We start from the raw sequence: 15,449 nt of genomic DNA on the forward strand, positions 1-15,449 counted from the left end.
ATTTTATCTTCTCTCTGAAGATTTCTTTCTTTCTTTTCTTTTTTTTTTTTACTTACTTACTTACTTATTTATTTTTGTATTTTGGCCATGCTGCACGGCATGCAGGATGCTGACCAGGGATCAAACCCGGGTCTCCATAATGAAAGCGCCAAATCCTAACCATTAGGCCACCAGGGAACTCCCTGAAGATTTCTTTTTGAGTACCTCTCATATCTATGTTGGCTTCTTTCTCCAAAATGACTATACATTTTTTTTCTTCTAGGATTAATCTTTTTGACTGGTTCAGCTTCTGGCTCTCCAAATGCAAGTGTTGCATGAGGTTTCATCCTTGGACCTCCCTTCTTCTCACACTATGTTTCTACGGAGATGATCCAGCCTATTCCAGCAGACTCGGGCATTGCCTCTGCATAGCCAACTCCCAAATTGCTGTCTTTTTTGCGACTCCCTCCCAGGTTCCTGGTCTCTATTTCTAATTGTTGACCACATATTTCCATCTGGATGTACTTCAGTCTGTGTGTCAATCTCATTATCCCTCCCCCTTGCCCCAAACCTCCTCCCCATCTTTGCTGCCACTCTAGGTAGTCAGCCAAGCAGAGACTGTGGAGGCACCAGGGACTTCTCCACTCTTCCTCACCTCTTACCTCCATGATCTAGGAACAGGATCTGCAGATTCCATCTCTGAAATGTCTCACTAATTCATCTACTCTTGCCTCTGTTTTAATTTCCACTGCATTCAGGTTTCATTATTTCTTTTTAAGAGTATCATGACTGCCTCTTAACTAATCTCTCTGCTTTAGTCTCTCACAAGTTAAATCCATCCTGTTAAATATAATGCCAAGGACATAAAAACACTCTACTTTCTATGCCTACTCTTTGCCTGGAAAATAAACTCCAACCTCTCTGACATGGCATTTGAGACCCGAACTAATCTGTTCCTAACCTGTTTTTCCAGTAACTCCTGCCCACACCTTTCACTTTCCAGAACATGTTATACACGTACAGTTTCATGCCCTAGTTTACGGTATTCCCTCTACCTGTTATGGTTGTTCTTTATTTGTCAAAAGCCTATACATCATCTTTTGGGCGCATGTGGTAAGTTATTTTTTCTGTAATACCTTCTCTATTCTGCCTTTCGCATAGAATTAATCCTCCCTTCTCCTGTACTCTTTGGCTATTAAAATTAAAGTGTTAGAAGCGTTTATCTCTTCCACTGCATTAGACTCAAAGGGAAAAAGTATTACTCATCTTGATTTCATCTATGATTCACACAACACTTGACAAATAGAGGCTACCCAATAAATACTAAACTGAATAGACCTATTCCTGATTTACATAACAAATACAGAGTACAAACTTTAAGAATAATCCTTATCTGTGTAACATATAAACTACTGGGTTGGCCAGAAAGTTCATTTGGGTTTAAGTAAAAATAAAAGACACATTTTTCATTTTCACCAGGAATGTTATTGAACAACGTATTCATTAACTGAGCAAACCTTTTGGCCAACCCAATACATCATATTGATTTTGTGTCAGTTATTGTTAGAATCAATGAAATCATTTGGCTTTGGATAATAATGAAAATATATCTGAAAGATGAATTATTCATTATAATCCTTTTGATTTTAAGTATATCAGACAGCTAAATTTCTCTCACAGTTGGTTTGGAAGGAAGCAGGAAATAGTTATGCAAAAATCCAGTCAAGTATCTGTAAAAATACATAGAAATCAAATATGAGGAGGGCATTAGTAGTGTTATTAAAATATCAATGTAAGAATCACTAAATCTATCAACGCCTTTTGTATATTAAAGAGCTAAAGACATTGTAAAGCCTAAAAACAATATTAATTCAATTAAAAGTAACCTTAAAGAAAATCAGGTGTATGCTAAAGGGTCAGTGCCAAATCACTGTCACAAAATATTTTTTGTATAACCAAAAAAAAAATCCATCTCTAAGAAATACTAATTTAATGAAATTACGCTAAATCTTGCTCTATGATTGTAGCTCAAGTGTCAGCAAACTATACCCTGTGGACCAAATCTTTATTTTGTAAATAAAGTTTTACTGAAGCAAAGACATACTCATTCATTTGTGCTCCTGTCTGCTTTTGCTCTACAAAAGCAGAGTTGAATAGCTGAGCAGAGACTACATGTTGCACAAGGCCTAATATGTACTATCTAGCCCTGTAAAGAAAACTGACCAACTCCTACTATAGATAATCAGCTGGAAATTTGGTTGTAAAACCAGGCTGGTCTGTGTATGTATTATTATTATAGAATTTAGAATTTTTATGTAAAGATTTCTTCTCAAAAATCAAAAGAATTTAAAAAAGAAAGATATAAAGATGTTATGATAGAAAATATACGGATGTCAAAAATATATATACAGATGTCAATAAAAAGAAAATATACAGATGTCAAGTACATAGGAGAGTTAATGGCATACATAACATGATTTTTTTTTTTTTTTTTTTTTTTTTTTTTTTTGCGTTACGCGGGCCTCTCACTGTTGTGGTCTCTCCCGTTGCGGAGCACAGGCTCTGGACGTGCAGGCTCAGCAGCCATGGCTCACAGGCCCAGCCGCTCTGCGGCATGTGGGATCTTCCTGAACCGGGGCACGAACCCACGTCCCCTGCATCGGCAGGCGGACTCTCAACCACTGCGCCACCAGGGAAGCCCCATAACATGATTTTTTAATGAAAAAATTATTTTATTTTTATACTTTTATATATACTTATAATATATTCTTCATTAACTAGGAAAAGAAGTAGCTGCTCTTTATATTAGAGTATGTCACAGAAAATTAACTGTTCTACTACTATTGCTTCACTAAAAAGTAGAGAATTAATTCTTCCTATAGGAATAAATAAGTAAAGTTAAATATAATTAATTATTTTTTAAAATGAGGGGAGGGAAAGGTGGAAAGAGGGAGGAGAAGGGAGGGGGAGCAGGGAGAGAGAAGCTACTATACCTCATTCTCTAATTGATATGAAGCCAATCTGTGTACCAAAGTTAAGGCCATCTCGGACATGGGAGAAAAACTTGTCAGGATGACAGGAGGTACAGAGGTTGAGATCTTGGTTCTGGTCCTGAATATTCTGTGGTAGAATTCCTCCCTGTTCTAGAAGAATCCTTAGGATAAAGATTTTTCAAAAGACAGAAAGTTTACTTTACCAACAGCCAAAGCAATATGGAAAAAGTATGGATATTGGTGTAAAAGAATTCTGGGAAAGATCTGCTTGGAACAATGCAAATTGTTATTCAGTTACAGAACAGGGACAAGTCAGGAAATGGTAGATTTCACCACCATTAATCACCTAAGTTCATATGTGAACTGTATAACCTCCATATTGTCCTGCAGACATGATCTGGGTATAGGATTCTATAAGCAAAATCAAGTACTTATTTAAGAAGAATCTTGAAGACAAGATTCAATTGATTCAGACAGAGCATGCTTTGTAGTCATCTGGCTCTCCCGCCTCCTTTCCTTCTATTAACCAGATTTTTCACAGAAAACTTGCTTCTCCTTAAACACTTCATGGTAGGAAATATGACTATAAATTAGTGACACTTATTTCACAGGTCACGTTTAAGAATCAATTTCAATCCTTTCTACTTATGTACTAAATGAGGCAGAATCTGGGTAAGGTTTTGCTGACTTGAAACACGATTCAAATCAGACATCAATTTTCCTTTGTAGAAATGACAAATAATTTTTATTATCTATTAATAGCAAAATTTCATAAATTCAAAAATGTAAGGGACCATAAAAACCTTGAAAGTATCTATGTGTTTATATTATCTAGTATTTTTGCTGCAAAATATATTCCTCCAGCTAATTAGAGAATAAGAATAATTTAAAAATATCAGTTTCCTGATAGTTTATTATATTTAGGAGAATTTAGCTGAGGAATGTCTGTGAAGTGCCATTCTTTTCTATAAAAAGTGCCAACTTTTCTATATGAAGTTTAAGTAGATCTCTTAAAACTAAATGCCAACTGTTTCTTCCTTCACTTTTAAATCAATAAGAGATACCAGACCAAAAGACTGCTGTTGTTCAAACTTAAATGAGAAAAGAGTTCATATTTAAAATTAGTTTTTGTGTAAGTGTATATGTCAGCTACTTAAAAACCTGCCAGCTGAATTTTTCTTGGAGTTACTAATTGTTTTCTAAAATTATCTTCATTTTAGAAGCAATAAGCAATAATTAAACTTGCAGTTCTGGACTGAAATCAAGCATACCTCGTGGCTTTACGGATGTCAACATAGGGATTTGGTGAGCCAAAGAGCCGTACACATCCAGGATCAAGATTGTGGAATGCCTTTGCTGATTCCCTTGGAAGAGTAAAACAGCAAGGTCCTACTGAAGGCCCCAGTACAACAATAATGTCTTCCAAACTACAGCTGTATTCTGCTATCATAGCATTCACTGTAGCCATAGCAACACCTAACAAAGTACCTCTCCAACCTAGTAAATAAGAAGAAAAAGAGATAAGCAAAGTTAAAACATAAGAAAATTTCATCATAATTTATATCTAAGTTAAAAATGAGCAGAGTCAGTTTATGTATTTTCAAAGTCCAGAAATAGTAAATGAATCACAAAATTAATTAATTAAGCCAAATAATCAACTAATTAATTAAAATACTGGTTTTTGAATGAGGTATATTATACAAAGCACCCGACACAGAAGAGACATTTAATGGGAGGTCCCTTCCACTTCCTTTTTAAAATGTTCTATACTTTCAGTTTCCACTGGAATTATATCTTCTTAGTCTTCTCTCTCTCCTTCACTTTTTATGCACACTTTTAAAAATCGTGGGAAAAAACACATAACATAAAATTTACCATTTTAACTGTTTACAAGTGTACTCTTCAGTAACGTTAAGTCTATTCACATTGTTGTGCAACCAATCTCCAGAACTTTCTCATTTTGCAAACTAAAACTCTATGCCCATTAAATAAGAACTTGGCCTTTCCACCTTCCCCAGCCTCTGGCAACCACCCGTCTTCTTTCTGTTCCTATGAATTTGACTACGCTAGGTACTTCCTATAAGTGGAATCATATAGTATTTGTCTTTTTGTGACTGGCTTATTTCACTTAGCATAATATGCTCAAGATTCATTCCTTTTTAAGGCTGGATAATATTCCATTGTATGAATTTTGCTTATCCACTCAATCGTGGATGGACACTTGGGTTACTTTCACCTCTTAGCTATTGTGAATAATTCTGCTATGAGCATGGGTGTGCAAATATCCTGCCAACATCCTGCTTTCAATTCTTTTGGATATATATTCAGAAGTGGAATTGCTGGGTAATATGATAATTCTATTTAAAAATTTTTGAGGAACCATCATACTGTTTTCTATAGGAGCTGCACCATTTTATACTCCCACCAATAGTGCATTATGGTTTTCATTTCTCTTCACCAACACTTTTTTTAAAATAATATTAGCCATCCTAATGGGTGTGAGGTGATATCCTGTGGTTTTGATTTGCTTTTCCCAAATTATTAGCGATGTTGGGCATCTTTTCACATGCTTTTTGGACATTTGCATATCATCTTTGGAGAATGTTCTATTGAAGTCCGTTACCCATTTTTCAATCAAGTTGGTTTTTGTTGTTGTTGTTGAACTGTAGGTGTCCTTTATATATTCTGAATATTAGCTCCTTAGTAGATATATAAATTGCAAATATTTACTCTCAATCAGTTGGGTTGGCTTTTCACTTTGTTTACTGTGTCCTTTGATGCACAGAAGTTTTTACTTTTGAGAAAATCTAATTTATCTATTTTTACTTCTGTTGCTTGTGCTTTTGGCATCATATCTAAGAAACCATTGTTTAATCCAAGATCACAAGGATTTACATTTTCTTCTATGAGTTTTAGAGTTTTAGCTCTTACATTTAGATCTTTGATCCATTTTGAGTTAACTTTTAGATATGACATAAGATAAGGGTCTAACATTATTTTTTTGCATATGACTATCCAGTTTTCCCAGTACCATTTGTTAAAGAAACTGTCCTTTCCCCATTGTATGGTCTAGGTACCTTGTGAAAAATCATTTGACCATATATGCAAGGGTTTATTTCTGGGATATCTATTCTATTCCATTGCTCTATACGTCTGTCTTTATACCAGCACCATACATACTGTTTTGATTACTGTAGCTTTATAACAAGTTTTGAAATCGAGACATGTGAGACATCTAACTTTGTTCCTTTTCAAGACTGTTTCTTTTATCTTTGGTATTTTTGAATTTAATGTTTCAAAACCCAGGAAGTAGCGAATAATATTCCTGTTTTATATCCAGGAACTAAAACTCAAATTTTAAGTAACTTTTGACAATGTTACTGACTTCTAGTCATTCATTACTTTAGCTAGATCAAAAGAAAAATGCACCACTTTCTTATTTATCTATAGTCTAAAATGCAAAGTAGTCGTTGATTTACAAGCAGAAGAAAATCTAAAAGATCATTCTTCATTTCACATAGATGCATAACCACTGGATAATCTAAACAGTATTTTTTTTTAAATCACCAGAAAACAAAATTCCGTAACCTCAACACAACACAGAACCTAAAAATCCTTTGTTCTTATCTTTAGAGAATAGTTAAAGCCACTAGACTACAGCATATTAAACTAAAGGCGGTTTTCCAAACATATCTTGCTTTTTCTTACCTCTACACATGCTGCTGAATTTTCATAAACACCTTCTGTGACCCGACATGTCTCAACTTCCTATTCCCTATTGCCTGGACTTCAAGGGTTCTCGACTAGAGGCAGTACAACTCCCTGGGAGTGTTTTGAAAAGCATGGAGGCTTTATTTTTTTATTTTTTTTTGGTTCTTACAGCTCCGAGTGCTACTGGCATGAAGAATTTCAAAAGCCAAGTAAACTTGGTCTGCAGTCAGTGTAAGACTATCTTGCCCCAAATGTTAATAGCACCCCTGCTGAGAAACACTGTCACCTAGCCAATCCTACAAATCCCCGAAGAGTCACCCTAAGTACAGTTTTCTTTGGGAATTATACTCTGGTTCATGTAATTTGACTTAGGGACTCCTTTTATCTGCTCCTGTCCTAAGAGTCTGCTAGCTCTTCCCTATCTTTACACTTATCACCATGGGTAGTAATTAACTATTTGTAATGTCCATCAGAAAGAAATTATAACTTTTCCTGTACCAAAACAATTGGTAAAATCCTAGATGTTTAATTAAGTACACTTACCAGAGTGAGCAACCCCACATGCTTTCCTGACAGGATCGGCAAAAACTATAGGTATACAGTCAGCACCAAGAGCCGCTATTGTGACTCCTCTTTGATTTGTGGTGATTCCATCGTAAGATTCAGGCTCCTTCCTTCCCATAATCCAGACATCATTGGCATGATCAGTCTGATACCAAACATGTGAGAAAAAAATGTTTTGAGGATAGAGTTTCTCATACCATAAGCTTTTCTAAAAGTACACATCTTGTATAAAATTATATAACCAGTTTAAGGTTACAACCATTCATTAAATATATCAGGTCCATATACGATAAAATAACAAATTTACTTATTTAACTTTATGATATGATAATCTCTGCATATTTTCCTCAAAGGAAAGCAGACTTTTACATTTAACAAACATTAAAAAAAATTCAAAATAGTCCACCCGTCATGAATACCTCCCACTAGAGATGGGTAAATCTCTAATTGCAGTACTTTCCACAAAGTACTAATTTACTGAAAGAAATTAAATTTCCAAATCAATGATATTTTTACTTTTCCTGGAGTCAAGTAACACTAGAATTCTGTAAGAAACAATTATCTCATCAGTTGTACCCTAGTTCCTCCTAGTGTTGATTAATAATGGCTTTTCTCTCCCACCACACAGGAACCTTCCTTCTAAATCAAGAAGGGCAGTGGTACTATACTCTGAGAATTCACTGTACTTTTAGATGTGAGGAGCTCCAGGTGAAATATATATATATCGTCATAAAATTGATCTTTAGGTTATGGTATACAGCTCTAAGAAAAATAATCACAAACATTATCCTAAATCTTAGATAAAACACTAGATGCAAAATGTTAAATAACTTATTTAAAGTCCACGTAGTCATTAGCAGAGTCAAGAATATACTTTAGGGACTTCCCCGGTGGCGCCGTGGTTAGGAATCCACCTGCCAATGCAGGAGACACAGGTTCGATCCCTGGTCCTGGAAGATCCCACATGCCACGGAGCAACTAAGCCCATGCGCCACAACTACTGAGCCTGCGTTCTAGAGCCTGCAAGCCACAACTACTGAGCCTGCACACCACAACTACAGAAGCCTGCACGCCTACAGCCTGTGCTCCACAACAAGAGAAGCCACCACAATGAGAAGCCCGTGCACCACAAGGAAGAGTAGCCCTTGCTCGTCGCAACTAGAGAAAGCCCACATGCAGCAACGAAGACCCAACATAGCAACAAACAAACAAACAAACAAACAAATAAATAAATAAGAATATACTTTACATCTTCCAAAATGGGAAACAAAATTGTACCTTTATTTGGTAAAATTTCTTCACATTAAATCCTGCTGCACTCCCCAGCCTACGCAGATTTTCTTGAACAACAGCCTTGGGATCTCTCCGTTTGGAACTACTGAAGAGATTGAATGAGCTGAGAGTTGGTATGTAAGATATCCCACCTGTTCTTGTAGTAAATCCATGTATGAAAATATCTGTTGAAGATAAACAATGGAGATTAAAAACATGACATACAAAAGACGATAAGCATTACAAACCCAGTCTCTCATTAAGAATTTCCCTAATCACCTCATCCTGCATTTGTTTATCCACCTTCTAATTTCTACAGCTCTTTATACCTCCATCTTATGACATAATGCTTTGAGTTTGTTTTATCTTCTCTGTGGGATTATTGCTCTTCAAAGGGTATCTTTTGTCCCTTTTGTCCTTGTTATCCCAATAGCATATAGCTCACAGTAAACTTCATTCTTCTGTGAAAGCACCAATGAGTTAACGTTTCAGAATTTCTAAGTAGGAAATGCTTACAGTCATAAATCTCATTTAAAAGGAAGGCTGGGGGATTTGTCTTAAAGCTGAATTTGCATAAAGAGAATTTATTTATTTAGGGTGGCTATCCCTTGACACCCCGACACTACAAGGCCATGCATGACACTCCCATGTTGTAACTGATGCTAATGAACACATAAATTCACAACAGTCTACAAAAGAAAGAAGCAAAAAGAGGTGAACAACCTGTAAAGAAAGACTGGTTTTTTCATATCCAGTAAAAACAACAGATAGTGTTTAACGTACCTGGGATCCAAGGAGATGTGATAATGGTTAATTCTCCTTTCAGTGCTGGCAAACTTCTCAAATATGTTTCTATTTCATTCTGGATTGCTTCTAGTTCTTGAGCTGTGATTATGTTTATTTCAGTAGGTTGTTTCAAAAGACCTCCCCTCGAAGTCATCTGTAAATCTTCAAACTCAAAATTGTAAACATCAGTGAAGAGTTGACCAATAAAAGCCTTCATTAATGTCTTCCGGTGCACAGGCACAATCACCTTAATGCTGCTCAAATTTTTTTCATCCATTTTTTGTTTAATGGTATACAATGAGGCAGCCATGCTGGGATTGCTAACAGTCTCAAATTCTCTCAGGAAAGCAGATAATCCATTGCTTGTTTCTAATTCGCAATTATCATGGTCACAGCTGATGTTACTGCAACACATTATGCAAAGGAACTTGGCCTTGGCACCATGGTGGTATCGGACAGCGTTCAATGTCTTTAGTAATGCCTGATGACAGTTTTTCTGAGAGTTTAATTTCAAACCAAAGAGATCTATCAACACTGCTTCTGCCATCCTTCAACACTGTACAAAGTTCTTCAAAGAAGGTTTTTGTGCCCCCCAAAATCACCTGTAAAGAAAAATTAGCATAAGTAAGAATACAAAGTTATATCAATTTTCTTATAGTTACAACAGAAACTTGTGGATGGGTAAAAAGAATTGCATTGACTTAAAAATGTAACCAAAATAGTGAATCCAGATTCCTCCCAGAAAAGCTAGTCCACTACTTGTCAGAACCAGGACAATGAAAAGCAAAGCCATCTCTTAATTCATTTTGTGAAAGTACTTTACATCTTTCCAGCAGAACAACAGTTTTTGTTTTGTTTTCAGGTAGCAAATTTTTTTTTAATATCTTTATTGGAGTGTAATTGCTTTACAATGGTGCAGGTAGCAAATTTTAAGCAGGGAATTACTTGTTGACTTAGACAAAGTCCTGTTTTTTAATTACAGGGTGTCAACTTATTGATATATCATTAATCCGGATACAACTGGTTTGCTAATTTACAATCCCTTCATATGAAATACCAGGGTCTCGAGTTCAATAGGTTAAATGGAGCTGCACCTAAAAATTAAAAATTTTTAAATTCTTAATAGCTTTTTTTTTTCCTTCAGAAAAATTGCATTTTGTTATTGTTTTTCAGAAGCAGACTCACAGATACAGAGGACAAACTAGTGGTTACCAGCGGGGAGAGGGAAGGAGGGAGGGGCAAGATAGGGGTCGGGGATTAAGAGGTACAAACTACTATGTATAAAATAAATAAGCTACAAGGATATATTGTACAGCAGCACAGAGAATATAGCCAATATTTGATAATAACTTTAAACGGCATATAATCTATAAAAATATTGACTCACTATGTTGTACACCTGAAACTAATATTGTAAATCAACTATACTTCAATTTTGTTAAATGCGTTTTTAAGGAGATAAAAGCAGACTCCAGGATTCACGCAGGACTCAGGTATGGCAATTATCTCATAATCAACGGCAATTTGGATCAGGTGTGCGTCCCACCTGCTCTCCTCTTCACTCCCCGCGCACAGATCTTCTCACCCCAGCCCCTGCCCTCCCCCACCCCAGGCTGCCGGTCTCTCTTTGGTGACCCCTTCAGTGACCCCCTTTGCCCCGGATGGTTTTCTCCTGCCGCTACTCCTAACCCCCTCCCTCTGGACCGTGAAAAGCCCCACGACGCCTCTGCCACCCGCCCGGTCCGCGCTGGGGCGGGGGGGGGGCGCCGATCCTCACCTGCCGGACTCCTCCCGCCCCTTCGAGATTTTCCGACGGCCGGACGCACACCCGAGGCCGTTCTCCGTCCTCGCCCGTCGCGCGTCGCCTTCCGCTGCACACTCGGTGGGCGGCGAGCTCTGAGGCGTCTGCCGCCCCCAGTCCTCCGCCTGAACGAGACCGGGAGGCCGCGAGCGTGTGCCCGGGCGCTGGGCGGGCGGCGCCCGTCCCGCCTCACCCGCCCGACCGCGGACCGACGGAGCCCCGGCCCGCAGCCCCCTGACAGCCGCGGAGGCCGGGCCGGGGGGCTGGGTGCGGGGAGGCGGGAGCGATCTAGGGAGCGACCCTCGGGTCGGACGCGCCAGACCGCGGGGGAACCGTCAGCACTTCCGGGTCAGGAGGGCGCCAGGAGGAGGAACGGGAACCGGAGGAACGGGAACCGGAGCAACGCACCGACCGAGTGACCGGAGCCAGGCGGGTCCGCGGGCCGGTGGGCGGGGCGCGAGGGAGCGGGGTGGGCCTCCCGACTGGGCGCGCGGCCAAGCGGCCTCGGGTCGATGACCGCCTCACCCCGCCCGGGGGCGATGAAGCCCTTTCCCGGCGTCCGCGCTCCCAGTCGGCAGAGCCCAGGCCTGAGAACCTCCTTGCGTTAGCACTTGGCATTCTGTCCCATGCAAGTTCAAGTAACGTGCCTCCTGAGGTAGACTTTTTTTTAATTTTTTTAACGGTTTTGCTTTCGTTGTTTCCAGAAACGAGTTGGCTGAACCCCTCCTTTGCCTTTTTGCTGATCCTGCCTAACTTGCTGACTAAACTTTGCAGCTCCTGCACGCGTGTGGATAAACGGAGGTCCTAGGTGCCCTTTGAAAAATACGCGCCAGGAGTAGAAAATTAGAAGGCACTGACCCTTAGAGTTGTGATAAAGATGTAAATTAGCATCCTTTCTCTGCCCTGAAAGAGCATAACATTCATTTATTTAAAAATATTGAACAGCTCCTACGTATATGGAAGGCAGACGCTCTGGCCAAGGGGAATGTCTCCAACCTTCAAAGAGGAGGAGAAAGGATGCTTCCTGTGGAACTGGTTATGACGGAAGGAGGGGGTCCCTTTCTTCTGACAGTCGCTCAGACGATAAGTGCTGAAGAACCTGCCCCTGAGAGGAAGAATCTCAGCCATCTGGGAGTTTAGAAGAGCACCTGAAGTGGGCAGGTGCTGCTATTCTATGGCGTCACCAACCTAGAATAGGAACCCACCGTTCAGTATCTGGCAGATGTTTCTGTCAAAAATTGTACTTTCAGGGCTTCCCTGGTGGTGCAGTGGTTGAGAGTCCGCCTGCCGATGCAGGGGACACGGGTTCATGCCCCGGTCCGGGAAGATCCCACATGCCGCGGAGTGGCTGGGCCCGTGAGCCATGGCTGCTGAGCCTGCGCGTCCGGAGCCTGTGCTCCGCAATGGGAGAGGCCACAACAGTGAGAGGCCCGCGTACCACACACACACACACACACACACACACAAACAACTGTACTTTTATCATTTTTGCTGGACATTTATTAAGAGCACTGAGTGCTATGTGGTGCACCTGATCCACTCTGCCCTGAGCTTGCTTTATGTTAAATATTACTGTAAGCAAAATAGAGGTCTTTAGTTACAAAGCTGGGTGAAAACATTTATCTCTGTTTTTATAGACAATGGTGGGAATTCATTTTCTGTCATGCAACGGTAACAGTAAAAAAGTTAAAAAAGAAATATTTCAGAATAGGGAAGCTGTCAGGGAAGAGAAAGTTTGCTGTTATGTTGTATTTATATACCATTTCCTTTCACCATCTGGTACCAGGCTGTGGCCTCATCTCCTAGCAGTCTCTTACCTCATCCCCATTCCCCCCACTCCAGTGGCTCTCAATCCTGGCTACACCTCAGAACTACAAGTAGAACTTAAAACAATATAAATCCAGGGAACTCCCCGCTTCACCACCTCCAGATATACATTTGAATCAGAAACTCTCGGGGAGTCAAGTCTCGGCCTGTTTTTTTTTTTCTTTTTGCGGTATGCGGGCCTCTCACTGTTGTGGCCTCTCCCGTTGCGGAGCACAGGCTCCGGATGCGCAGGCCCAGCGGCCATGGCTCACGGGCCCAGCCGCTCCGCGGCATATGGGATCCTCCCAGACCGGGGCACGAACCCGTATCCCCTGCATCGGCAGGCGGACTCTCAACCACTGCGCCACCAGGGAGGCCCCTCGGCCTGTTTTGCTTTGCTTTTTGTTTTGTTATAATCTCTACAGATGACTCAGGTGCATAATTAGATTTGAAAAAACAACTTCCCTATTCCCAAGCCACTCAAACTAAAGGCTGTTCCTTGGAACACCATATGATTTCATCCTTTGCATAAGCTATCCCTTCTGCTTAGAACACTCTTCTCTTTATATGCTTTTTTAAGCTGTTACTTGTTCAAGACCCTTCAAGCTCAAACATCACCTTGAATCCCCCTCCCCTCGCTAAGCAGAATTAACTGCTTCTTTTAGCATTTTGTTTGTATAGGAGAAGCTCTCATAGATGCAGTCTGTATCCATAACCAAGCAGTACATTGAAAAAGTCAATTAAACATTAAATTGTATACCTCATAAAGATGAACATGGTAGTATATAAATTATATCTAAATAAAACTGTTTCAAAGGAAAGTCATTTAAACCAGAGAGTTATGAAAAAGTATACCATAATACCTTAAATATTTTTTAACCTTAAACAACTATATGCTTGTTTGCCAATCTGTTGAGAAAGTCCAAGGCCTTTCCTTTGCACATGGCCTCCTGATTAGAGTTCTGCCTCATATCTCTTCCATAAACTACACTTCTCAACCATCAGCTAAGCTTTCCCAAGATTCTGTTCCTTTAAGAGGAAAATAACCTAGAGGCACTTGTGAAGCTGAGTGCAGATTTCTTCTTTATAATCATTTATAGTTATCTCACACATTCAAACAACTCACCTTAATTGGGTCTTTCCAAAATATTAAACATAGCTTTTAAAGAAACAACAAACTTTATTTCCACACTATTTCGTTGGTTTACATAATATTTAATTAAATTATGAAAGCACAGTGACAAGTACAACTGGCGTAAACAGGCTCAGGAACAAACACAAGTGACATTGTCAGAGGTACAGTTCCACTGGTAGGAGCAGAAGTGGGCAGACTCACTGGAGGGTAGCTTTCTAACCCTTTAGCATTCAGCATGCGCATTCACCATGATGTGGGAATTAGCAGCTTATGACTTAAAAGGAAACAAAATGAGTCCGTTGGTTAGAGGTTAAGTGTAGGTAGAGTAAGAGAACACCTACTGTTCCTCTACATTTTCATTATTTGACTTTGCATCTATTTCCCCCATAGAGACTTAGAGAGCATTTTGGGGGCAGAGAGAGTGCCTGGCTGTTGAGGGGAACCATTGGGAAAATCCCCAGACATTCTTAATCACCATGTAAATCCTTATCATGAGAACAATTAGAATAAAACTGGGAACAGTTGTCTTTAAATCATTCACACTAGGGTTTATGAGTCCTTCTAGAAAAGGACATGTAACATGCAAATTTCCTTGTTAAAAGATTATGCTAGTTTCCTAAGTTTTCCATAACAAATGACCACAAACTGGATGGCTTAAAACAACAAAAATGTGTTGTCTTATAGTAATGGAGGCAGAAGTCTTAAATCAAGGTGTGTCAGGACCTGCTCCCTTCAAAGCTTTCCTTGCCTCTTCCAGCTTCTGTTGGCTCCATGTGTTCCTTGTGTTGGGGTGCATGACTTGGGGCTCTATGCCTCTGTCCTCACGTGGTCTACTTTCCTGTGTGTCTGAGTCTCAAATCTCCCTGTACCTTTCTCACATAAAGACACCTGAGTGGAAATAAAGAAAAGGCCAATCATAGAGTAAGCAAAGGCTATTTATTCAGAGCTTGCTAGAATAAGGGAGTCAGCCACATTACTTGTGTTTTGGCAGAGACTCAAAGGCAGGCAGAGGGGTGGGAAAGCTTATAGTGGAAAAAAGGGAAATCTTCAAGTATGCCCTGATTGCAGGCTGTTGGCCTGGGGAAGCTGTAGGTGGGCTCACTAGAAGTTGTGCATCCTATGTGATTGGTTAGGGGTGCATACTTGGCTTTCTCTGGTTGGTCCTAAGTTGGAAGTAGGGACAAAAACTAGGGAAGCTGTTATTTATTAATCAAGCACTGGCCATTTTGGGGCCATTTGTTACAGGGGTTAATGTTTGGCTCCTGAATTGTTATTAGAGATAGTGGTCTGACTTCAGATGGCAGGCTAGCTGGTTACTGTAGATGATGGTTGGTTTCCTGGGTTGGTTGCTGCAGGTTGTGGGTCAGAGTCCTGTTTTTATATATGGCCTAGTCACTGTCTG

At 39.8% G+C, this 15,449-nt stretch overlaps 1 protein-coding gene across 1 annotated transcript; it reads right to left on the reverse strand.

Annotated features, from left to right (window-relative positions):
- Positions 1-427: 427 nt before the first annotated feature.
- On the reverse strand, positions 428-11,551 carry LACC1 (laccase domain containing 1). The gene is made up of 7 exons (XM_060080022.1): positions 11,083-11,551; positions 9,303-9,907; positions 8,526-8,704; positions 7,227-7,392; positions 4,244-4,469; positions 2,973-3,133; positions 428-1,709 (listed from the first exon to the last, which is right to left on the reverse strand). The coding sequence occupies exons 2-6, from the start codon at positions 9,850-9,852 to the stop codon at positions 2,974-2,976; spliced, it is 1,281 nt and encodes a 426-aa protein (XP_059936005.1). The 5' UTR covers positions 9,853-9,907; positions 11,083-11,551; the 3' UTR covers positions 428-1,709; position 2,973.
- Positions 11,552-15,449: the final 3,898 nt, after the last annotated feature.

Source organism: Mesoplodon densirostris, chromosome 17 (assembly GCF_025265405.1).
Source record: "Mesoplodon densirostris isolate mMesDen1 chromosome 17, mMesDen1 primary haplotype, whole genome shotgun sequence".
In the NCBI taxonomy this organism is placed as follows: Eukaryota; Metazoa; Chordata; class Mammalia; order Artiodactyla; family Ziphiidae; genus Mesoplodon; species Mesoplodon densirostris.